The 26002-nt window shown below is 39.3% G+C and overlaps 1 protein-coding gene across 4 annotated transcripts in view; it reads left to right on the plus strand.

Annotated features, from left to right (window-relative positions):
* Positions 1 to 233: 233 nt before the first annotated feature.
* The window catches only part of Hdip1 (HDAC and MIER1 interacting protein 1), a 41221-nt gene continuing 15452 nt past the window's right edge, over positions 234 to 26002 (plus strand). For 2 of the 4 annotated variants that reach the window (XR_016539567.1, XM_090357689.1), the window contains exons 1-3: positions 255 to 426; positions 9792 to 9888; positions 25356 to 25538. Coding sequence is in view for 3 of the 4 variants with exons in the window: in XM_090357689.1 (XP_090213815.1) it covers positions 361 to 426; positions 9792 to 9888; positions 25356 to 25538 (346 nt within the window). In the remaining variant the exon portion in view is untranslated. Of the gene's footprint in view, positions 427 to 9791; positions 9889 to 25355; positions 25539 to 26002 lie in introns of all 4 variants that reach the window. The other 2 variants (XM_090357690.1, XM_090357691.1) reach the window with 2 other exon arrangements.

Raw genomic sequence — 26002 nt, forward strand, 5'->3', positions numbered from 1 at the left:
CAAGTTACACCCACGAAGCGCCAGGCCCGGAGGAGGCTGGACTATTGTCTCGCCGGGCGGCCTGTGTGGGCTCCTTCAGAGAGCCCTCGGGCGGGCTGGGGGGCCGGCGGGGTGCGGAGTGCGTGCTGACCAGCAGGCGAGGTCCCCGCGGGCCCCGGCGGACGGTCGCCGCGCGCCCCCCCTCCCCGGCACGCAGGCCCCCACCCCTCCGCCACGGGCTTGCGCACGCGCGCGTCCCCGGCAGAGCCTGGGTCTGGCGGGCGAGAGCGCGGACCGGGAGGGTGGAGGCTGTGTGGCTGAGGTAGGAGGGGAGGAGCCCGAGTCCCGCCGCCGCCGCCGCCGCCGCCGCCGGAGAAGAGCATGTCTGCAACTCGAGCCAAGAAAGTGAAGATGGCCACCAAATCATGCCCCGAGTGCGACCAACAGGTGGGCGTCGCAGCCGGGCGCGCGAGCCGGCGGGGCGGATGCGCGCTGGCGGGCGGCCGTTGCTGGGCGGCGGTTGGCGGTGCGGTGGCGAGGCCGCGTCGCTGGGTCCGGGCGGACGGAGCTGTGGGGCTCCGGGGGACCCTGCGGGGTGGCCGCCTTGGGTTCTGGGCGTGCTGCGCGGACCCGGAGCCCACGGGCTCTGGAGACGGCGGAGGGGTCTTGAGGCGTGGGCCGCGGCCCTCGTGGACGAGCTCGGCCCCTTCTAGTGCCTCCCGGGCCCGGGCCGGCCGCGGTGCCGGGCGCGCAGTCCAGGCGCTGGCTCCGAAAGCCCCCCCCCCCCCCCCCCCGCCTCCAAGGTTGCTTTGTTCCCATTTCCGATGGACGCGTCCCACCTCGGACCCGGCGGGCGGCCAAACGCCACAGTTGGGGCCGCCTGGCACGGAGGTTAAGTTCTTTTTTTTTTTTTTTTGCCAGTTTGGGGATTTTCCCCCTGACATTGTATTTCTGATAATGGCTTGATCTGGAATCCTTTCCTTTGCTTTTATTGGAACATGCTTTGATTAACGTCCCTCCTGGGCACTCGTGATCCGAACGGTCGCTTTATTTACGGTTAGAATCTCTAACATTCTCGTTTACAAATCCTCAAAAATGATTTTTTTTATGAATTTGGAATTATTGTATTCTGACTTCATGGTTTAACTTGCAAGTTATTTTATGTTTCCTACTTCAAAGCTTACCCCATTCTTAAGCCTTACAAGTCTAATGAGTTAACTCAATCAAAAGCATTCTTACGGCTGTCATTTTATGCCAGCATGCCAGAGTCATGCCATTTTATAACAGATCTCTGGTTATTTCTTTCTTTTTCCACTGAGTAGTTTTTTGTTTTCCAAAATGACTACCTCTTTCTCCTCCCCGTTTCCTTTTTTAATTTTTAAAACGAGTGATATGAAATGACTGGTGGCTTTTAAAATAAACTGATTTCTAATGCATTTTTTTAAACAATTCTGTATTTTATTTATCATTGAAAGAAAAAAAACCCCCCAGATTTTAATGCATTTTTAAGGGGCGATTTCCACTTGGTTGATCAAGTCCTGTAACAGAAAACACAGTTACATGTTTTATTTAGTATTTATGGGCAGTGGTACAAATACTAATTGGAGGGCCTGGTGCTCCCCCAGCATGCATGAAGTCATGGGTTCCATTCCTTGGTTCCACATGCACAGAAAAATCCAGAACTGACATTGTGGCCCCAATGGCAGAGTGTTACCCTTGAGCAAAAAAAAATGTACAAGGACAGTGCCCGGGCCTTGAATTCAAGTCCCAGGACTGGCAAAAAAAAAAAAAAAAGGAAAAGAAAAAAACTAGAGAAGAATCCCAGTTTATTGAGTTCTATAGTATGCTGCATGAAAACAATGTAAAACAATGTAGTTGTTTTCCAAAGTAAAGAATTGCTTTGCTTTCATTCTTACCATTAAATCTAATTTGCTAAATTCAAACAAAATTGGGTTTTGTGATGTCTGTGGTAGATTATTTCAGTATTACATCATTCTCACTTTTTCCAGTTAATAGTTCAGAAATAGAAGTTTTACATTGTATTCATTTTGCATTTCATTTTCTGTAGGGTACAAGTTTTTGCAAGTCCTATCCTTGTTTTACTTCAGAAATAAGCATTTAATATCTCAAAGAAAGAGCAGCCTATAGTAAACATGTAGGAGCCCTTGAAGTTGTTTAACAAAATACATTTTATTTGGAAAGGTCACATTTTGTTAAACACGCACATATAGGTAATCTTTTGTAAAAGCCAGCCATGGTTTGCTCTAGCTGCCATAACAAAATATCATAAACTGGGTTGCCTTAAAGCATAGAAATTCTCAGAATTCTGGATTTTGGAACTCCAAGATCAATGTTTTGTGTTCTCTGGCCTTTTCCTGAGTGTCCTTATATGGTAGATGCAGAGCAAGCTTCCTCATAAGTAACTAGCCCCATTGTGAGGGTCTTACCCTATGTAAACTTAGTGATTTGTGATGCTTATTAGGGAAGAAGTTTTGGAGAGTGAATTCAAGGTCTCTTGCTTGCTCAGTAAGTGTTCTACCACTATCCACACACCCCTATCCTTAAGGTTTTTTTCTCCAAATGTTACCACATTGGGGAATTAGGGATTCAGTATATGAATTTTGGGGAAGAGGGTACACAATTGAATCTTAGGAAGCGAGTAAATCAACATGCTAATTTGTTTAAATACTTAATTGGATATACTTTTGATGACTTAGCAAGCTGTCCAGCTACTCCTAAGATGAATACAAGCCAAAAAAAAAAAAAATTGAGCCCAGCCTAGGCAAAAAGGTACAGAAAACATAAAAGCAAAATGAAGGACTCAGAGCAAGACAAATTGTCTATCTGTTCTGAGTTTAAATGCAAAGGTAGGACCATAGTTTCAAGAGTTGGAGTACAAGATAAGAAAGATCTGTGGGGCTGGGAGAGTGGCCTAGTGGGAGAGTGCTTACCTAGCATGCACAAAGACCTGGGTTCAATTTCTTGGTACGACACACAAAAAAGGCCAGAAGTGATGCTGTGGCATAAGTAATAGAGTGCTAGCCTTGAGAAAGCCCAAGGACAGTGCCCAGCCCCTGAGTTCAAGCCTTAGGACTGGCAAAAAAAAAAAAAAAGTACTATGCAGGCTGGGAGCATGGCCTAGAAGTAGAGTGCTTGCCTAGAATGCAGGAAGCCCTGGGTTCAATTCCTCAGTACCACATTCACAGAAAAAGCTAGAAGTGGTGCTGTAGCTCAAGTGGTAGAGCACTAGCCTTGAGAAAGCTCAAGGACAGTGGCAGTCCCTGAATGTAAGCAAAAACAAAAACAAAACAAAAAAAAAGATGTGTTCAGTTCCCAGTACCACTAAAAAAAAAAAGTGTCGTGAAATGGTCACCGCTTGGTACACCACCTTAATATTGAAACTATTGTTTAAATATGATTCTTGTTTGAGTTGGGAGGGTATTAAGGTTGTGATTGAGACCAGGGCCTTGTGCATGTTAGGCTAGTTGCTCTACTGACCTATATCCCCAGACTTTTGGTGACATTAAAATGATTTTCCTTCTAATAAAAGAAATAGAATTGGTCTGAGAATGTGGGTTAGTAGTAGAGTACTTGCCTAGTATGCATGAAGCCCTGGGTTCTGTTTTTCAATATCACATTAATAGAAAAAACCAGAAGTGACACTGTGCTCAAGTAGTGAAGTGCTAGCCTTGAGCAAAAAGCAGCTCAGGGACAGTGTCCAGGTCCTGAGTACAAGCCTCAGGACTGGCAAAAACCCCCAAACCAAACCAAAACAACAAAAACACCACCACCACCACCGCCACCAAACACCTGGCACTGGTAGCTTACCCCTGTAATCTTAGCTACTCAGGAAGCTGAGATATGAGAATCATGGTTCAAAGCCAGCCCAGGCATGAATGTCTGTGAGATTCTTATCTTCAGTTAACCACCAGAAAACGGGAAACTGTGCTGAGGCTCAAGTATTAAAGCAATAGACTGGAGCTGAAGAGCTCAGGGACAGTGCTCAGGCCCAAAGTTCAAGTCCCACAATTGACAAAGAAAAAAAAGTAATAGAATTAAAGAAAATAATAGGTTAATTTTCGTTTCCTAATTATTCAAAAGTATATAAATAAACTGTGCCCCTGTGGGCAGGGACTGGAGAAGGAAACTGGGAGAAAGCAAAGAAAGGTAGGGGAATGTACGCATTACCTGAATTATGAAGTGGTAATACCTCTGTATAACACCTTAATAGCAATAAAATTATATTTAAAAAGTAGGAGGAACATAAAGGCACAATGCCTATGTGCTTCAGATCATATAAAATAATATTTATTGAAACATGAGAAAGGGGTATCATTGTGTGAGAAGTAATGTATCTATCTGGCAAATGTACTGTAACCCCTGTATACATTACCCCAATAATAAAAAATAAAATAAAATTAAAAAAAATAATATTTATTGAGGGACGGGAGTTTGGCCTAGTGGTAGAGTGCTTGCCTAGCATGCACGAAGGCCCGGGTTCAATTCCTCGGTAACACATACTTAGAAAAAGCCAGAAGTGGTGCTGAGGCTCAAGTGGTAGAGTTCTAGCCTTGAGAAAAATACAAGGACAGTTCTCAGGCCCTGAGCTCAAGCCCAGGACTGGCAAAAAAATAAAATAAAATAAAAATTATTGAATTGAACTCCAGGAAATGGAAACAAGATTTTTCCTTTGTTTTGCTTTCTTTTTGTCTCGTTTGTTCATTTATTTGTCTTTGCAGAAGGACAGGGCTGGAGAGGGTAGAACAGAAAGTGATCAAATGCAGCAGTGGTACTCACTAGACATTATGTTGAAAATGAAATATACATCTTGTGTGTGAAAACCTTAGGGAAAAGCAGAGAAGAGGGTAAGGGAAGGAATGACATTGTCTAAAAAGACAATGACTTCATTACTGTAACCCAGATACATTACCTTTATAATAACAATAAAAAGGAAGTATCACCTTCCTTTAGTTAGCAAACTGGAAAAGTTATAAAAAATGTGCTATCCTAATTAAAATATTACTGATTTTATATTATCTGAACATTGAATTAGAATGATAAACTCAGGAAATTTCCAGAGTTGATTAGATTTAGATATCATGTGTGTGTGTGTGTGTGTGTGTGTGTAAGTTTTTTAAATGGGGTATAGAGAGACAAAAGTGGAAGCTGGGCACTGATGGCTCACTCCTGTAATCCTAGATACTTAGGCTGAGACTTGAAGATTATGGTTCAAATCCAGCCTGGGCAGTTCTTGAGACACTTACCTCTAACTACCAAAAAGCTAGAAGTGGAACTGTGGCTCAAATGTAGCAAGTTCACCTTTTGTGAAAACACTAGGGGCCAGCCAACTCCTAGGCCCTGAGTCCAAACTCCAGTACTGGCAAAAAGAACTGGATTAGAAGGGGGTGAATTTGATTAGGGCATAGTGTATACATGCCTTGAAATGAATCCCCTCTTCTCTTTTGTGCTGGTCCCAGGGCTTGAACTCAGGGCTTGGACACCTGAGCTTCATTAATTTTGCATTCTTACCATTTGAGCCACAGTGCCACTTTGGGCCTTTCCTTAATCGTTTATTGGAGATAAGAGTTGCATGCACTTTTCTACCCAGGTTGGCTTCAAACCTCCATCCTCAGATCTCAACTCCTAATCAGCTAGGATTATAGCTGTGAGCCACTAGCACCTAGCAACAAAATCCTTTTTTTTTTTTAATCGGTAGTATGTAATAATAAAAATATTACTAAAGCTCAATTTTCAGCTACTTTATGGCATCTCTTTTGCAAACCTCTACTAAAATAGAATTCTGTAAATCTAAACATCGGTGCTTTTTTTCCCCCCTCTCAGTGGATGCTCACACTCAAAATTACTAAGCTATTTTTGTTTTGTTATTCATGATTCTTGCCTGTCTTCTGCTTTCTTTTGCAAATATTTTGTTTTTGCCTTCATGTTTTAAAAATAGAGCAACAGAGCCAGGCACTGGTAGCTCATACCTGTAATCTTAGCTACTCAGGAGGTTGAGATCTCAGGACCTTGGTTCAAAGCCAGCTGGGGCTGGAAAGTCCAAGAGACTTGTATCTCCAGTTAACTACTAGAAAACCAGAAGTGGTGCTGTGGCTCAAAGTGGTAGAACACTAGCCTTGAGCAAAAGAGCTCAGTGACAACAGGCCCTGAGTTCATGCCCCAAGAGCAACAACAAAAAGGGAGCAACATTTCTTTCATTAATAGGCATTTTATGTGACATAATGAATATGTCTGCTTTAGGTAACTTTGCTTTTCTTAGTAAGAATATTCAAGGGGCCAGAAGTATGGTCTAGTGGCAGAGTGCCTGCCTAGCTTGCATGAAGAAAGCACTGGGGTCAATTCCTTCATACCACATACACAGATCAATCTGGAAGGGGTGCTTGTGGCATAAGTAGTAGAATAGAAAGCCCAAGGACAATGCCTAGGCCTTAAGTTCAAGCCTCCTGACTGGCAAAAAAAAAAAAAAAAGTAATCAGTTGTCTTCCCTTATTTATGGGAACACATTCCAAGAGCCCCAGTAGTTGTCTGAAACCCTAGATATATCCACTCTATTACTGTTGTTTTCCTGTACCGATATGCCTGTATAAAATTTAACTTAGTAGTAATAAAATAGAACAATTAAAAGAATATGTAGCAAGAGGTTATGAGTATGTTCTCTTCATCTTTTTCAAAATAGTGTGTATTTGGACCTTGAGTAAATAAAACTCCAGAAAACAAAAGTAGGTAAGGTGGAATGACGTAAATGAGTCTTCTATAATCTGGTTATTTTAGAGTCTTTTAAAATCTGTGAAATAATATGAGATCAAGGATTGTTTTTATACAACACTTCAATAACTTCTTTTGAAAGTGCAAAAATCTTAAGTATACTTTTCAGTGATACTTCTAACTTTTTCCCCCATTTTAAAATCCCCAAAGTCTAGCATTAGAACTCATTAGTCTTCAGCATCATTGGCTGAAATTAAAGAAAAATTTAGGATGTTTGCATAAAAGCCCAGTTATACTATACTGAGATTAGTAATCCTCAAATTGCTTGTAGGGTTGTGCTGGTGGATGGTGGTCCTCCCTTCTCCATCCCCAGTAGGGGATGAAGAAATTTCTATTTTGTAAATAGAACATTAAGACAGATGAAGATTTCTCCACCAGAACTCAGTAAGAGATGCAAGTCAACCAGTTAATTGAATTAGTGTTTGTGCAACAGGATTTCAAAGCCTCATGCATGTTTCATATCTAACACTCACTGTTAATTCTGTATATAAGCTGATAATGATTTTCATGTATACGACCAACACCTAAATTCAATTTATTAGGTTCTAGAAGCTGGAAGAATATGCTTAATGGTTTAGCAAAGGAGCTGTTGAATAAGAACATTATGCTTCTCCATTTTTGGATAGCGTTAGTTTAAAATAGTTTTACATTACTGTGGATCTCCTTATGATATGTTTCAATTTAAAGGAAATAAGTCAGTACCTCAAGCTTGGTTTCTATGAGGATGTGAAATTTAAAAAATGACAGACATTTACCTTGGGCCGATCTTCTTCCTCTTCCTCTTCCTCTTTGTAGTTGTCGTCATTGTCGTCCTTCTCCTCCTCCTCCTTTTCTTTTTTCTGCCAATCCTGGGGCTTGAACTCAGGGCCTGAGGACTGTCCTTGGGCTTCCCTCAAGGCTAGCACTCTACCCTTGAGCCACAGCACTACTTCTGGCTTTTTACCTTGGGCAGATTTTATACTATTAAGACATATGCTGTTTATACCACCATGGATTGAAGGGATTTCATCCATTTTTTTTTGTTGTTGTTGTTGTTAGTCATCGGTCTTGAACTTTGGGCCAAGGCGCTGCCCCTGAGCTCTTCAGCTCAAAGCCAGCACTGTACCACTTGAGTCACAGCAGCACTTCTGGTTCTCTGGTTGTTAATTGGAGACAAGCGCCTCATGGACTTTGGTGCCTGTGCTGGCTGTGAACCTCGATCCTCAGATCTCAGCTTCCTGAGTAGCTAGAATTACAGGTAAAGAACCAAGAGCACCTGATGTGTTCAGTATTTTTATGCAAAGAAAAGTCTCTCTTGCCACAATTTCAATTTAGCTTAATTAGATGAAATATATTCTAGTCTTATAGATGGATTAAAAATACAATTAGGGCCAGGAGTTTGGCCTAGTGGTAGAGTGTTTGCCTAGCATGCATGAAGACCTGGGTTCAATTCTTTGGCACCACATATTTAGAAAAAAGCTGGACCTGGTGCTGTGGCTCAAGGGTAGAGCTCTAACCTTGAGAGAAGTCCCAGGATAGTGTTCAGGCCCTGATTTCTAGCCCCACAACTGGCAAAAAAAAAAAAAAAGAAAAATAATAAAAATACAATTAAAGCCAGGAGCAGTGTCTCACGCCTGTACCCCTAGAAACTCAGGAGGCTGAGATCTGAGGATTGCCGTTCAAAGCCAGCCTGGGCGCTAAAACGTTTGTAAGACTCCAAGTAACTACCAGAAAACTGGAAGTGGCACTGTGGCTCCAGGGGTAGGGTGGTATCCTTGAACTGAAGAGCTTAGGGACAGTGCTCAGGCTCAGAGTTCAAGTCCCAGGATGGACAGACAGACAAACAAACAAAAAGCAGAATTAGACTTGAGTAGAGCTGAATGCAGTTACATTACTAATTATTCTGAGAGTGCTTGTATTTTAAAGATTAATATCTGACTTTGGTAGAATGTATTGATTTAAAGGATTGTTGACTTTAATGAGACAATTATGGGTTAAATCTAAAAATATTTTTCAATTATTTTTAACATTTGTCTTAAAAATATTGATGGTGGGTGCTATCAATATTTTTGATACTTTGGCTCAAGGCCATCCTGTGTAGAAAAGTCTGTGATAAACTGTTATAAAACAACAAAAAGTAGGACTGGAGGAATAGCTCAAGTGATAGAGCACCTTCCAAGCAAGCAAGCTGAGTGAGCTTGAGATCCTGAGTTTAAATCTCAGTATTGACAATGAAATTATAGGCATAAAGTAGAAGAAATGACCATAAGGATATTGTCTGAGACCATTCCTGCACTTCCACTCCTACATTCTCTTGTACTGTAAACTGGTGACTGTCAGCCCTCTCTTCCTCCCTTCCTTTCTCTCTCCCTCCCTCCCTACTTCCTTCCTTACCTCCTACTTTCCTTTTGCTCCCTCCCTCTCTCTGTCTCCGTCTCTCTTTCCTTCTATCTGTCTGTCTGTCTGAAATAATGTCAGGATCTTCTCTCAGAACCCTGACCTGTTTTTATCTCCACTTTTTTTATTACCAATAGTTGGTCTTACTTTTCCTGTCTATAAAACATCTTTTTTTTTTTTTTTTTACCTTTTCTCCATTTCCATTCTCTTCCACTTGTGTCCTAATGATGTGCTAGGATTACTTAGCACCTTAAATACTCTCCCTTTTCCAGTTTATTCTATAACATAAACTAATACAAAATTTAACATTTTCGGAAAGACTTTTCTTTTTCTTATGTACTTTCCTTGCCCCTGATCCTATTAAGGTTTTTTATTTTTCACTCAAATCTGTACATATTTATCTTGCATTAAACTGCCTAGGATATCAATATTGTAATTATTAAGATATACTGTAAACACTAGGCTAATATGAGTTTATGTATATCATATTTTTGTATGTATCATATTTGTCTCAAATAATTCGTTTTTAAGAGTCAGGGTTTAGGCAAATCTGTGGTTACTACTTCAAATCATTTATTTACTAGAGGAGATTACATAAACACAGAAATTTAACAATAGAAAAATACTAATATATTTTCTTTTTTTCCCTCCAGGTTCCTGTTGCATGTAAATCATGTCCCTGTGGTTACATATTCATTAGCAGAAAACTTTTAAATGCCAGGCATTCAGAGAAATTACCACCTTCTACAGGTAATTATGAAAGTTTAACATGCTTTTAGCTTTTGTAAAATTTTTTTCCTGTTCTACCCTCCCTCTTCCTAGTGGTCTTGGGGCTTGGTTCCTGTTGCTAAACTTTTTATGTGCAAGGCTAGTGCTCTTCCACTTGTCACAGCTCTAGTTCTGACTTTTTAGTGGTTAATTGGAAATGAGTCTCACGACTACCTTCCTGCCAGAGCTGTTTAAACTGCAATCCTCAGATCTTAGTCTTCAGAGTAGTTAGAATTACATGCCAGGGCTACCAGCATCTGGCTTTTTATTCACCCTTTTTATTCTTTTTCAGGTAGGGCATGTTGAATCCAACCCAGGGCACACAGCAGGACAGATAAGAATACCTCTTAAGCTATGCCCCTCAATCCTACTTTTAGCTTTTTTTAATTTTGGTGGTACTGGGGTTTGACTTAGGGTCTTGGGATTGTTTGCTCAGCTTGTTTGTTCAGCTGGTGCTCTACAGCTAGAGCTATACCTCCAGCCCAGATTTATTTTTATTTTTATCTATTTTTTTTGTTGATCTTAGAGCTTGAACTCAGGGCCTAGTTGTCTGACCTTTTTTGTTCAAGGGTAGTGCTCTACCACTTTGAGCCATGGTGCCACTTCTGATTAATTGCTGATAAGAGCCTCACTGACTTTTCTATTAGGGTTTGGCTGCATACTATGATCCTCAGATCTCAGTCTCCTGACTAGCTAGCATTATAGACATGAGCCACTGGGATCCACCTAATACATTTTATTTTATTTTTCCTCCCACAAAATTTTGCAACTTGAAAGTTTTTTTTTAAAAATAACTGGTGATTGTGGCAAAATGTAACTTAGTTTGATATGAATACAATATTTATGACTCTGCTTGGGGATATCTAAAAATACTTTGGATTTGTTGCTTTTCTTCTTACTTATACTAGTTATACAGATATTTCATTGTTAAAGTTCCTCACAAGTTTACGGTGTATTCCAGACGATCTTACCCCCTCTATCATTCTCCCCCCCACCTTGCAAAAATCATTCAAAAAGTTTCTTTTTTTCCTCCTAGTTACAATCTATTTTGACCATATTATATAATTGTAGACAAATTGGATTTATTTAACAGGTATACTTACTAAAAGATAAAATATTATTACTTATTATTTAATAAAGTCAGCTGTATAGTGAGCTCAAATAAAAATTGATTGTAAATACATACGATTACTTGCTTATACTAGGCAGTGTTCTAAACCTTGAGCATAAGGCAGTGAGACTTATGAAATCAGGTTCATTGCTTTCATGTCGCTTATAAATAGAAAAAAAGGAAAAATAATTACATTGTGACAAGTACTTGGTAAGAAATTGTAACTGGCTATTGTCCTAGCATGGAAGGCTACTTTTGATTAGAAGGCCTCTCTGAAGAGTTGACATTTAAGCTGAGTCCAAATATGAAGGATAAACAGACATAATAAAATCAAGGAAAAAATAGTGCTAACAAATGAAAATAGCAAATGCTGGAGTAGAGGTACCACTTGCAGCTTTTTTCTATGTATGTGTTACTGAGGAATCAAATCCAGGTCTTCGTGCATGCTTGGCAAGCACTCTACCACTAGGCCAAACTCCCAGCCACTCAAGCACTTTTATACCCAGGCTAAACCCAAACAGTGATCCTTTGATCTCTACCTCCCAAGTACTAGGATTATCAATTGAGCCACTGTACCTAAGTTTCTTGTATGTTAAGCTGTTTGTGACCTATAGTCACAATCCTAGTATTTCACATTGTTTGTCTTTTGGTAATAGCCATTCTAATCTGGGGAAAGCGGAGGTCTCCTTATATATGTGTTTGTGTGTATGTATACATATATATTTTCATATGGGTTTAAATATACATAGATTTACATATATGTTTATATACATATATTTATATACATATTTTTCTGATTATTAGTTTATTGAATAATTTAATATACTTACTAGACATTTATGTATTTTCCTTTGAAAAATGTCTGTTCTGGGCTGTGAGTTTGGCCTAGTGGTAGAGTGCTTTCCTAGCGTTCATAAAGACCCAGGTTCGATTCCTCAGTACCACATACATAGAAAAAGCCAGAAATGGTGCTGTGGCTCAAGTGGTAGAGCTCTAGCCTTGAGAAATCCCAAGGACAGTGCCCAGGCCCTGCGTTCAAGGCCTAGGACTGGAAAAAAAAAAGAAAAAGAAAAATGTTCAGATCATTCACTTGTTTTTAAAAATAGATTTTATTTTGCTGTTGGATTTTTTAATGCATTTTTGATATTAATCTCTTGTTCGGTTGTTTGGCAATATTGTATTATATTTTTTGGTTATCTAGTCTATTGATGGTTTCCTTTTTTTGTGCATATGTATCTTAGTTTGATACAATTCCATTTATCTATTTTTGTTTTTGTAGCCCATGTTTTGGGGTCTTCCCAGTAACTTAGGAGGCAGAGATTGATAGAATTGTGCTTTGGGACCATTCTGGGCAAAAAGTTATCCAGACACATCTCAACAAAATAAGCTGGGCATGGTGTTACATGCCTACTATCTCAGCTACAAAGGAGGCACATAGGTAGAAGGAGCTCAGTCCCAGCTTGGTCCCAGCTGTGGCACAGGCAAAAAACAGGACTCTTATCTGGAAAAATATTGCTAGAGATGGAGCAAGTGGTAGAGTATATTCTTAGTCCTCTAGTAATGTCAGTAAAACAAAGCAAATAGAAAAACTAAAGTCATTAAAATTTAAAAATTGTTATTATAAAGATGATGTATGGAGGGCCAGGACCTCAAAATGCTACTGTTTTTGTATGTTGGTTTAGTAATTTACTACCTTTTTTTCTTTTTCTTTTTTTCTTTTTTTGGTTGGTCTTGGGGCTTGAACTCTGGGCTCAGAGCTCTTCAGCTCTACCATGGTGAACCACAATACCACTTCTGGTTTTCTGATGATTAATTGGAGATAAGAGTCTCACGGCTTTCAGGCCTGGTCTGGCTTTGAATTGTGATCTTCAGATATCAGCCTCCTGAGCAGCTAGGATTACAGGCATGAACCATAGGAGCTGGGTTGGAGTTTTTTTATATTGAAAATATACTTCACAGGAATGATTTGGCTTCCTCCTTTCTAAGTTGCCTCTCTCTTTCTCTCTTTCTTTCTCCCTCTCTCCCTTCCCTTTCCCTTTCCTTTTTCTTTTTCTTTTTCTGTTGCTGCTCTTGGGGCTTGCTTGAACCTGAGGCCTCAGTCTTGTCCCTGAGCTTTCTTGCCTAACACTAGCACTCTACCACTTGAGCCACACTTCCACTTCTAGATTTTTGGTGCTTAATTGGAGATAAACCTCTCATGGATTTTTCTGCCTGGGCTGTATTGAAACCACAATTCTCACATCTCAGCCTCCTGAGTAGCTGGGATTACAGGCCCACCAGTGCCCAGTGTCTTCTATATCTTAATGGAATTCGGACTTCTAATACTATGTTAAATAACAGGTGTTTCTAGATATCATCTTTGCCTTATTCCAGATTTAGAGGAAACGTTTTTGTTTTTTTCTCAGTGTGGTAGTGGACTGGTGGATAGTTTTGTCATATACATCCTTTATTGCATTGAGATCTAGCCTTCCTTACTTGGTTTATTGAGAGTTTTTAATTGTAAAGTAATGTTAAATGGGAGTAGTGTACTTTGTAGGCTATTACATATACTTTAAGTGCTTATAATTGTTGTATCTGTGTTCTAGATCATTTCAGGAAAAGGGAAAATAAGCTAGAGAATTTATGGGAAAAAAGAAAATGGTTAACACATAGCTGAAAGCCATTCACTTTTATGAAAAGTGCAATTCAATGGAATATCTTTTTTTTTCTGTAATCATTCTGATAAAAAAATGTAAATAATTTTAAGTGCTAGCTGTCAGCAAAAAAGCCAAATAAGAATTCAGGTCTCTTAGGGAGTGGGGGAGGGAAACGGGACCATGGCAGAGAAAGGGTATCAATGTACGTGAAGTAATGCACTTTCTATCTGGCGAATATAATGTAACTCTTCTATTGATTACAATAAAAATGTATATATAAAAAAAAGAATTCAGGGGCCAGGAGTTTGGCCTAGTGGTTAAAGTGCTTGCCTAGCATGCATGAAGACCCGGGTTCTATTCCTCGGTACCACATATATAGAAGAAAGCCAGAAGTGGTGCTGAGGCTCAAGTGGTAGAGCTCTAGCCTTGAGAAAGTCCAAGGACAGTGCTCAGACCCTGAGCTCAAACCCAGGACTGGCAAAGAAAAAAAAAAAAAAAAGAATTCAGGTCTCGAGTTCAAACAGTGGTACCAAAAAAAAAATTTTTTTTTTACTTGTGTTCAACTTAATCTAGCTGAAAATAAACAGTGTTTTATAGAAAACTAAGGAATTTTTAAACAGTTTAAAGTTATTTGAGTGAAAGAAAAAAATGATGGTTATTATTAATAAGGCTGTATTAAATGCTCAATATTGACAATGAATAATTTTAGAATATATAAACTGAAAGAAGCTATTATAGTAGGAAACCAAGGGGAAAGAAAAGAGAGAGCAATAGAGATAGTTATTTGGGACTATATATAGTGTGTGTGTGTGTATGTGTGTGTGTGTGTGTGTGTATACACATATATGTGTGTATATATATGTGTGTGTGTGTGTGTGTAGTATACCATAGTGAAGCACTTTGGTACAATTAGTACACACTAAAATAGTGACAGAAAAAAAAAACAGGCTCTATGGTTGAGGATGTACCAATGAGAAAGGATAATATAATGAGGAAGGGTAAGTGAGGATAAATATAGTCGAAGAAATGTGTTTATATGTATGAAAACAGAGCAATGACACCTGTTGAAATTGTTTTGAGAAGGAGCTTTAGAGTAAGTATGATAGAAAATGGTAAATTTAGTTGGAATGCATTATATATATGTATGGATGTTTGATGTTTTAAGAACCTAGAATTCCTGCAATTAATTATTCTTTGATACTTTCTAAGTCAGATGGGGTATATTAAATCTTTTATCTTTTCTAAAATAGAGATATTTTTTAAAGTTATCTTTTTAAAAATTTGATTCTGATCTACTGAATAGAGTCCCATTCACATGTAGTGACTGCACTAACTCTACTAGAGCTGTGACTGATCAAATCATTTCTGTGATATCGCCAGATCTCTCTAAATAACAAAAGACCTTAGAAAGTAAATGTAATACCAGATTTGGCTATAAATTACATCTGCAATCTGTTTCTTTGGTATAAGGTGGAGAAAGGAGCCCTTTATTAAGTACATAGAGAAAAGTATTATTGTGGTCTAAAGATTGCTAGATTGACTTGTGTTGCTATTCCATTTCTATCTGATAGAAAAGTAGCAACACTTGGTACATTTTTATACAAGAATTGCTTTAGGGGCTGGGAGTTTGGCCTGGTGGTAGAGTGTATGCCTAGCATGCACCAAGACCTGGGTTCTATTTCTCGGTACCACATATGCAGAAAAAAAACTGGAAGTGTTGCTTTGGAAAACCCAAGGACAGCACTCAGGCCCTGAGTTCAAGCCCCAGGACTGCCCGCCCCGCCCCCTTCCTCCCCCCCCCCCCCCGAAAAAAATCACTTTAGGTCATCCCTTACTTTTACAGGATCAGTTTTGCACATCTGAGTTTCTTGGCTGCCAGATTACACCCAGTGTACTTGATCTAAAAGCTTTGTCACATGACTTGTTCCTTTCTAACAATTTTAAATAAAACCTGTTGAGCTCAGCACTGGTGGCTCACACCTGTAATCCTAATCAAAGTCAGTCTGTGAGACTTTTACCTCCGATTATCCACTAGAAAATGGGAAATTGTGTTGTGGCTTAAGGGATAGGGCAGTAGCTTTGCTTAAGAGCCCAGGCCCTGAGTTCAAGTCCCATGACTGACAAAAAAGAAAAAAATAAAGGTGTGCCAACGACAGCTTCTTAGCTGTATATCTCTAAGCGTATACTTCAGGTTAAATAATCTCCCATCATTTAAAAACTTTTCAAATTATTATTCTTCTTTTCCTTTTCTTTCTTTTTTTTTTTTGGCTGGGCTTGCATTCAGGGCCTGAGCACTGTCCTTGAGCTTTCTCAAGGTTAGTGCTCTACCTAACACTTTAGCCACAGTACCACTTCTGGCTTTTTCTATGTATTTACTATCAAGGAATCAAACCCAGAGCTTCGTGTATGCTAGGCAAGCACTCTACAACACTCTACACACTCCTGGCCCTCAAATTATTGTTTAAGATAAGCTAATGGCAAATGCTGATAAGCAAAAGAAGTCTAAAAATGAAAAAAAATCAGCTAAGGAAAAAAAAGATCTTTTTCTTTTGTTATTCTTGTGTGCTTATTGGATTAGGATTACACTAAAGGAATTCACATATTTGAACAGATAATTTACTCCTGATGTTTAGTGAATTTAAGGACTTAGGCTCTTAAATGCTGAGATGTAGCTTTCCTGTTTGTTGCAGCTAAAACTATTGGATTACAGGTATCCCTAAGCATTCCAAATAGGAATAGGGAGGGTAGATGGATGAAGCAATAGTTAGTCATGTTTATCCCCTGAAAGGAGGGGAAAATTGTAACCAGCTTGAATACATATCATTGGTCTGCAGGAGTCTTGAGAATGTATGCTAGATTAACAGTTCTGTCATGGTATAGTAAAGGCTTCTTGCACCTTCATTTCTCTTCACTTTTTGCCATATACTTTTGTCTTTTTGCTTTATTTCAGGAAATTTTGATTTCCCTTCCTAGATTGCCATCATGTCATTAGACATGTTATTATTTGGCTGAATTTAGCACTGTATTTTTTTTTTTTGCCAGTCCTAGGACTTGAGCTCAGAGCCTGAGCACTATTATTGGATTTTATTTGCTCAAGGCTAGCGCTCTGCCACTTAAGCCACAGCACCACTTTCAGCTTTTTCTGAGTATGTGGTACCGAGGAATTAAACCCAGTGCTTTGTGCATACTAGGTGAGCACTGCACTAGGCTATGCTCCCGGCCCTTAGCACTGTAATTTTATCAGTCTATCTTGGTTTTGACCCTCGGCCCCCACGCATACATGAACAATCTTGTTTTTTTCATTGATCTATTTTTCCATGCCTGGGTCTTGAAACTGAGTTCAGGCCCAGAGACCTGAACACTCTCTGAGCTTTCTTGCTATTATTTGAGCTACAACTTCACTTCTGGCTTTTTGATGGTTAATTGGAGAAAATAGTTTTGTGGACTTTCCTTTATCCTCAGAGTAGCTAAGATTACCTGGTTTGTATTTTCACTGTATGTGTGTATGTATGTATGTAACATAAAATTGGCTATTTTAATGTTACCAATTTTCAGTGTGTAGTTCAATGACACAAGGTATATGTTCATATTATTCTATAACTATAACCACCTCTAGAATGGTTCTCAAACTGAAACTCGTGAAGTAGTAGCTCCCCTTTTTGTTAGATAGCCATTGTTTTCTTTGTATAGTTGTATTTAATTATTTAGGTACCTCATATAAATGGAATACAATATTGGTCCTTCGGTATCTCGCTTAGTCTGACATCTTAAGGTTCATCTGTATTAAAGCATGCATTAGGGGCCAGGAGTTTGGCCTAGTGGTAGAGTGTCTGCCTAGCATGCACAAAGATCTGGGTTTGATTCCTTGGTACCACATATATAGAAAAACCAGAAGTGGTACTGTGGCTCAAGTGGTAGAGCACTTGAAGAAATCCCAAGGGCAGTGCTCAGGCCCTGAGTTCAATCCTAGGACTGCCCTCCCCCCCCCAAAAAAAAATTAGGAATTCCTTCTTAAAGGTTGAATAAATGCTTTGTTATATGCATTATAACACATGTATTCTGTCATTGTTAGGTTGCTTTCCCCTTTTGGCCACTATAAGTAATGCTGTGACCATGGATGTATACTTTATTCAGGACCCAGCTTTCACTTCTTTCAAGTATATAGCTAGAAATAGAATTGCTGAATCATAGGGTAGTTCTATTCATAATTTTTATTAGAATCACCATACTATTTTCCATAGCAGCTATACCATTTTACATTTCTATCAGCAGTACCTAGAGTTCTAATTCCTCCACAATTTCTCCATATTTTCACTTATACTTGTTATTTTCTATTTTTGTTTTATTTTTAATATCTTTTTTTTTTTTGGTGGGTTATGGGACTTGAACTTTGGGCCTGGGTGCTGTCCCTGAGTTCTTTAGCTCAAGGCTACCACCCTATCCCTTGAGCCACAGCCCCACTTCCCCTTTTCTAGTGTTTAGTTGTAGATAAGAGTCTCACATTCTGTTCTTTTTTTTTCTTTTAATATATTTTTTATTGTAATTAATAGAAGGGTTACATGATATTTGCCAGATAAATGGTGCATTAATTCCCACACATTGATACCCTTTCACATGTCATGGTCCCCATTTTCACATTCTGTTCTTTAAGTGCCCGGACTGGCTTTGAGGACTGGCTTTGAACCTCGATCCTCAGATCTCAGCCTCCTAAGTAGCTATGATTATAGGCGTGAGCTACCACGCCTGGCTTATTTTTTTATATCTTAATTACTATAAAGTGATACTTTGCTTGATATGGTTTGGCTGTATTTATGAATATTTATTTTCCTTTGCTATATATATACACACGCATATATATGTACATATATATCATATATATATATTTTTTTCCCCCCCTGATGATACTGATATTTGAACTCAGGCCCTCAAACTTATAAGACAGGTGCTCTACTGTTGAGGAGCCACATTTGCATTACTTTTTATTCTGGCTTTTTCTATGTATGTGGTACCAAGGAATGGAACCCCGGTCTTCATACATGCTAGGCAAGCACTCACTAGTCCAGACTGTTTTGATTACTGTTTGTTTATTGTAAATTTTACAAAAAAGGAAATATGAGGTTTTGTTTTGGTTTTGCCAGTCCTGGGGCTTGAACTCAGGGCCTGAGCACTGCCCTTGGGCTTGTCTGCCACCTGAGCCACAGCACCACTTCCGGCTTTTTTTCTATGTATGTGGTACTGAGGAATTGAACCCAGTTTCTTGGTGCATGGTAGGCAAGCACTCTACCACTAGGCCAAACTCCCAGCCCTATGAGGTTTTTAATACTGTACTTTTCCAGTTTAATTCCTTATGAATTTTAGGATGGATTTTTATTTTATTTCTGCACCAGAATCTCAGTCTTTTTTAAGTCTTAGAAATTTAATTGAAGTTAATATTTCATTAGACAGATTAAACTAAAAATTCAAGACAAACAAGCCACTGTCATCTGTAAATGTCAAAAATGTGCTGGTTTAAATAATACAAAGGTCTTTAGAAAGCTGAATCTGTCCCTTTGCGTTGGATAAGAACCCTTCATTTCATGGAATCAGTGTTGAAAGAATCCTGTCTTGGTTACAACTTACTACAGCATTCTTCCCCACCCTACCCCCTCTCTTTTTGTCCATCCTGGGGCTTGAGCTCTGGGCCTGGGTGCTGTCTCTGAGCTCTTCAGCTCAAGGCTACCCCCCCTACCCTGTGAACCACAGCTCCACTTCTGGTTTTCTGGTGGTTGGAGATAAGAGTCTCACAGACTTGAGTTTCCCTGGCTAGCTTTGAACTGCATTCCTTAGATCTCAGCCTCCTGAGTAGCTAGGATTACAGGAGTGAGCCACCTCGCCCAGCCATCTCTTTCTTTTTATTGATCCTGGGGCTTGAACTCCACCTGGGTGCTGTCTCTGAGCACTTCTCTCTATCACTTTGAGCCACAGCACTACTCTGGTGGTTAATTGGAGATAAGAGCCTCAACAAATTTTCCATCCAAGGCTCGCTTTGAACTATGATCCTCAGCCTCCTGAGCACCTAGGATTACAAGTGTGAGCCACTGGTAACTAACTCTTTATTCTCTCTTGTGAGAAGAGGTCTTGCGATCCCTCTACTGGCAAAATACCTTTTCTCTGGTCTTAGTACTTGGATGTCCTGGTTTTCTGGCAATGTCCAATTTAGTGTAACAATCTTGATTTCTAATAATAGGGTTCATTTTGAGACGCTGGCTGACTGAGGGTAAATATTTCTAGCAGTGTCTTCTGTGCTTTGTATATAGTCTCTTGGTTAATCTACATAAAATCTTTTCCTAAAGATTTCTTTTATTCTCAAGAGTGGAACTCTAATGTCTCAGTCTTAAAAATAGCATACCTGCTAGCCCTCAAGCCTATAATCCTACCTACTTGGAAGACAGGTATCAGATTGAGATTTGTGCTAACACAGTATATGAGCTCCATCTTGATCAATGGTTGGGTCTAGTTGCATATGGCTGTTATCCCAGCTAACATAGGACAGCACAAAGGCACAATGTACCTGTCATCCCTGGAGATGTTGGGAAACAAGGTAGGAACTAAATTGGGCTAGGAGTTTCAGAAGGAGTTTTCTGTACATTACTGTCTGAGAAAAGCCTGTCTCATGGAGAGAGCTCTAGGAACAGAATTAGCAAACAGACTCAAGCAGAGAGGTTAGTTTGTTTCATTAAGAGAAAAGCATGTCTCCACTAGTAAGTATAGTAAATGGAGTGGTGAGATGGGAACTGACTCTCTAGTCCTATGGAACTTGATTTGATAAGGAGTTTGGACTTTATGATAAGCACTGAGACAGTCTAATGAAAGTCATTATTAAAGATAACAAAAACCATTAATGAAGAGTAGCTATATAACCTTTTTCCTTCTTCTTTTCTTTTTTTGGTAGGTCATGGAGCTTGAATTTGGCCTGGGCGCTGTCCGTGAGCTCTTCTACTCAAGGCTACCGCCCTACTTTTGAGCCAAGCCCCACTTCCCGTTTTCTAGAGGTTAATTGGAGATAAGAGTCCTGTTTTCTAGAGGTTAATTGGAAACAGGAAGTCCTTTTGTGCCCCAGCTGGCTTTGAACCATGATCCTCAGATCTTGGCCTCCTGAGTAACTAGAATTACAGATGAGAGCCACTACGCCCAGCAGCCTTTTTTTTTTTTTGTAGTAATAGCAACTCTTCCTTTCTTTCTTTATTTTTACTTTTTTATTGTGATTAATATAAGGGTTACATTATAGTCACCAGATGGAAGGTGCATAACTTCACAAACATTGATACCCTTTCTTATGACATGGTCCCCATTTCCCTCCCTCCCCCCCCCCCCCCCCCCCCCCCGCTTATCTTGATTTCCCCCTTCCCTATCCAATTTCAAATAACCAATTAAGCGCATATAAAATACATCAGATAACAAGGTGAAATATTGTAACAATATGAGATAACCAAGGGATGGCAAAAGAGATAAGAGATAACATAGTATATTAAGGACAACAGTCACTTATTATATGGCTTTTTTTCCTTCTTCTGGAGGTACCTACATTTAGTGTCATACTATTTGGGCTAATGTCTCTAGATTTTGTTCTATTGTAAATCTCTGCTAGGAGAGCCCAAGGTTTCTACTGATTATGACAAATGAGGGCGACTATTGGGCCTATATTCCTTTGAGTCTGGCTTACTTCACTTAATATGATTTTTTCTAAGTCTTTCCATTTCCTTACAAATGGGGCAATGTCGTTCTTTCTAACAGCAGCATAGAATTCCATTGTGTATAAATACCACATCTTGTTGATACACTCATCAACTGAGGGACATCTGGGTTGGTTACATATCTTTGCTATGGTAAATAGTTCTGCAATGAACATCATTGCCAGCAGTCTTTTTCTTTTTAATAAATGCATTATTGACTGCTTTGAGCCAACTGATTGCCAAGGAGAATGAGTTTGATAAAGAAAAATGAAGAGATTATGGATATGTTGTTTAAGGAGTACCTGTGGCTAGGTCATAAAGCAAGATGAAAGACCAGGAGGTTGGCCTAGTGGTTAGAGTGCTTGCCTGGCATGCACGAAGACCCGGGTTCAATTGCTTGGTACCACATACATAGTAAAAAGCTGGCAGTGGTGCTGAGGCTCAAGTGGTAGAGCTCTAGCCTTGAGAAAGTCCAAGGACAGTGCTGAAGCCCTAAGGACTGGCAAAAAAAAAAAAAAAAAAGCAAATCATGTTATTTGGCTTGTGCAAATGCTTGATGCTGTTTGCTAATTATGATGGAAGTTGGAGGAGGAAGAACAGGTTAGGGAAAATCAAATTTGTCTCTTTTTTTTTTTTTCACTTGGGAGATCCCCAGTTTTTTTTTTTTTATTGTAATTAGTAAAAGGGTTACATGATATTTGCCAGATAGAAGGTGCATTAATTCACATACATTGATACCCTTTCACATGTCTTGGTACCCGTTTCCCTCCCCCTCTTTTTTTTTTTTTTTGGCCAGTCTTGGGGCTTGAACTAAGCGCCTGGCCACTGTCCTTGAGCTTTTTCAAGGCTAGCACTCTACCACTTGAGCCACAGCACCATTTCTGGCTTTTTCTGTGTATGCAGTATGTAGGAATCAAACCAAGGGCCTTGTACGTGCTAGGCATCCATTCTGCCACTAGGCCACGCTCTTGGCCTCTTTTTTTTTTTTTTTTTTGCCAGTCCGGGGCTTGAGTTCAGGGCCTGAGCACTGTCCTTGGACTTTCTTTCTCAAGGCTCTACTACTTGAGCCTCTGCACCACTTCCAGCTTTTTTTTTCTATGTATGTGGTACCGAGGAATCAAACCTGGGTCTTCGTGGATGCTAGGCAAACACTACCACTAGGCCAAACTCCCAGCCACTTGGCCTCTTTTTTATTTTTGGTTGGTCCTGGGCTTTGGTTGATCATGGGGTTTGAACTCAGTGTCTGGGTGCTATCGCTGAGCTCTTTTGTTCAAGGCTAGCACTCTACCACTTGAGCCACAGCCCTACTTCTGCTTTTGTGGCTAATTGGAGATAAAGAGCCACACAGACTTTACTGCTTTGGCTGGCTTCGAATGTGTGGCTATGATTGCAAATGTGAGTCATTGGCTCCCAGCTATTATTCCTTCTTTGGTTATTAACTTCATGTAACATCTTTTAACAGAACCAAGAAAGTTGTTGGAACAATCATTTGTATTCAATTTAAAGAGAATCTCACCAGGCTTATAAGTTAGTTATATGTAGTTTCTTTAAACATATATGTGTTCAAAAAGTGATTAAAAATAGTACACATAGGAAGTATTGCACATACTTATAATTGTGTAATGTGAAGTCTGGTCAGTTACAGAAGGACGACCTTAAGTCTAGTGATAGCCTGTTCATCTGCTCTTCAGTTACCAAATGAATAAGAGAGTTTGAATAGAAAAAAACAGGAAATGTGCTTTACTCTTCACGTGTTCAAAATAATGGGTTTTGTTTTAATATCTGTTATGGCCAAGTGTTTATACTTTCAATGTCATGTATTTAGAACTTTTAAGTACATCTGGTATATTTCAGATTGTATAGTTATTGCTCTTACGGATGGTCCTCTTTTTCTGTTAATGATCAGTAGGAACCTCTGCCCTAGGTCTTTTTAACAAGCCTCTGATTGGATTGTTTGCATTAGATAGAACATTAGTAAAATCTACTAGTGTATGTTAAATTTCAGACTTACAATTAACCAATTCTTTAAGAATACAATAAGCTGTGTGCCCTTGGCTCCCTTGCCTTGCCCTTGTAATCCTGGCTGTGAGAATGGCGGTTTGAAGCTGGCTGTGGCAGGGAAGTCTGAAATCTTGTTTGTTTTTTATTTTTTTATTGTTGTTTGTTTTTGTCAATCATGGGGCTTGAACTCTGGGCCTGGGCATTTTCCCTGAGCTCTTGAGCTCAAGGCTAATAGTGCTCTACCACTTGAGCCACAGCACAACTTCTAGTTTTCTAGCGGTTTATTGGAGAAAAGAGTTTCATAGACTTTTGTGCCTTGGCTGGCTTTCAACTTCTATCCTCAGATCTCAGGATTATTAGCTGTGAGAAACGTATCTCCCCGCCCCCCAAAAAAACTACCAACAAAAGCCAGAAATGGATCTGTAGCTGAAGTGGTAGAGCACTAGCCTTGAAAAAAAAGGTCAAGGACAGAGCGCAGGCCTTGAGTTCAAGCTACAGGACTGGCATAAAGAAAAAGAAGAAGAAAGTAATATTTAGAGATAATTGTTACCGTTTTACTTTTCTCTCTCCCACCTGCAAACCTTACCTCACTACATAACTGGGTTAACCCTGCCCGGTTTCTTTCCTGTGCTTCTAGATTGCTGAGAATCTAGGTATGTACCCACATGCCTGGCCACTAGTTTATGTGTCAGTATGGAGTCTTGAACTGAGGGCCTAGGTACTGCCCTTGAGCAGTTTTTTTTTGATAAAGGTTTGTGCCCTACCACTTGAGCTATAGCTCCACTTCTGTTTTTTGTTTTTTGTTTTTTTTTTTTTTTGGGTGGGGTGGGGTGTGTGTGTGTGTGTGTGTGTGTGTGTGTGTGTGTTTTGGTTTTTCTTGTTGTTGTTTGTTTTTGGTAATTAATTGTATATGAGTCTTAAGGGTTCCCTTGCTTGGCCCTGCTTTGAATTAGGATCTTCAGAGCTCAGCCTCTTGAGTAGTTCTACTCTTGAGTAGTATTTTTTTATAGTAGCTTATTAGACTTATTGTATATCTTTTCAAATCATTGCTTTCATTTTGGAGATATGAATTTTTCTATTTCTTTTGGCCTTTTGTTTGTGTGATTTTTAGGCATTGGGGAATTCTGGTTTTTGCTTTTGAAATCAGATAAGTATCATCAATTTTGTTGCTGTTTTTAAAATTGTGTTTCTCCATAGCATTTTGGTTTGTTAGACTGGGAGGGTAGCTTCCTGTAAAATCTCTCTATTGTTATTCCAGTATGTAACAACATCTCTATGTCAGTTATTTATGGCTTAAGTGAAAACTACTCAATGATATAAAAATATGTAGATGTGGGCCGGGAGTTTGGCTTAGTGATAGAGTGCTTGTTTAGCATGCATAAAGACCCAGATTCAATTCCTTGGTACCACATACATAGAAAAAAAAAAAGCCAGAAATGGCGCTGAGGCTCAAGTGTTAGAGCTCTAGCCTTGAGAAAGTCCAAGGACAGTGCTAAGGCACTAAGCTCAAGCCTAGGACTGGCAAAACAAAAAAAAAATGTAGATGTTCTGTTTCACTTTCATTGTAACTTTAATATTCTGTGTCTAAAGGTCAGTTCTTCTGCATATTTGACATTTCAATATGAAATTTAGCAAGGAAGCTAAAAGGAATGAGATTTTTGTTTTCTTTTTCTAATATTTCCCCATTTTAAGTTTGGAAATAGGAGTTAAAAGGCAAGAAAGGTTGCTATGAAATTGTTTGAACTTGTATGGAATTAAATTAAAGCTTTCAAATTAAGAAACTTCTTTGCTTCCTACTTCATGTATTATGTGACTGAATTCTGTTGTTTTTCTGTGTGAGTATGGGAACATACACATAGCTGTAGTTTTATAAAATATTCCTGGAAACATACTTTAGTGCTATTTAGAAATTAAAAGGAAAGCAATGAGAACTTGGGCAAACAGTTCTTGGTAAGCCCTAAAATATATCACTTTTATTCATCCATACAGAAAACAAGCATGAGGCCAAGAGGAGGCGAACAGAGAGAGTTAGGAGAGAGAAGATAAATTCTACAGTAAATAAAGATTTAGAAAACAGAAAAAGGTCTCGAAGTAACAGCCATTCAGATCATATCAGACGAGGAAGAGGAAGACCTAAAAGTGCATCTGCCAAAAAACATGAGGAAGAAAGAGGTATGAATAAATCCTTGCAGCTTTTTCTTTTTCCAAGTCTTAAAAATCAATCAGAGATTATTGATTAGATAGCAATGAAGATAGTGGAGGCATGGAAATCTTGGACTGAAAAATCAGACTTCCTGCATTAGTTTTAAAGTATTTCCTCTGTGGTAGATGCTAAGTTAAAAGCAAGCCAGCAGACATGGTGCTCGTGCCTATAGTCCTAGTTCCTCAAGAGGCTGATGTTCTTAGGATTGGAGTTCAAAGCCACTTCAGGCAGAAAAATAAATAAAATAAAAATAAACATCCTTGTGACTCCCATCTCTAACCAGCAAAAAGCAGAACTAAAGATGTGATGTAAGTGCTTGCAACCCAGCAAGCAGATCTAGCAAACTCAGAGTCCTCGGTTCATACTCTAGTCACTCCAGAAATTCTTACTGGAAAACTAAAGGGTAAAATCTACTTTGTTAGGTAGATGGATA

Source organism: Megascapheus bottae, chromosome 24 (genome assembly GCF_031878675.1).
Source record: "Megascapheus bottae isolate mThoBot1 chromosome 24, mThoBot2.hap1, whole genome shotgun sequence".
NCBI classification, from domain to species: Eukaryota; Metazoa; Chordata; class Mammalia; order Rodentia; family Geomyidae; genus Megascapheus; species Megascapheus bottae.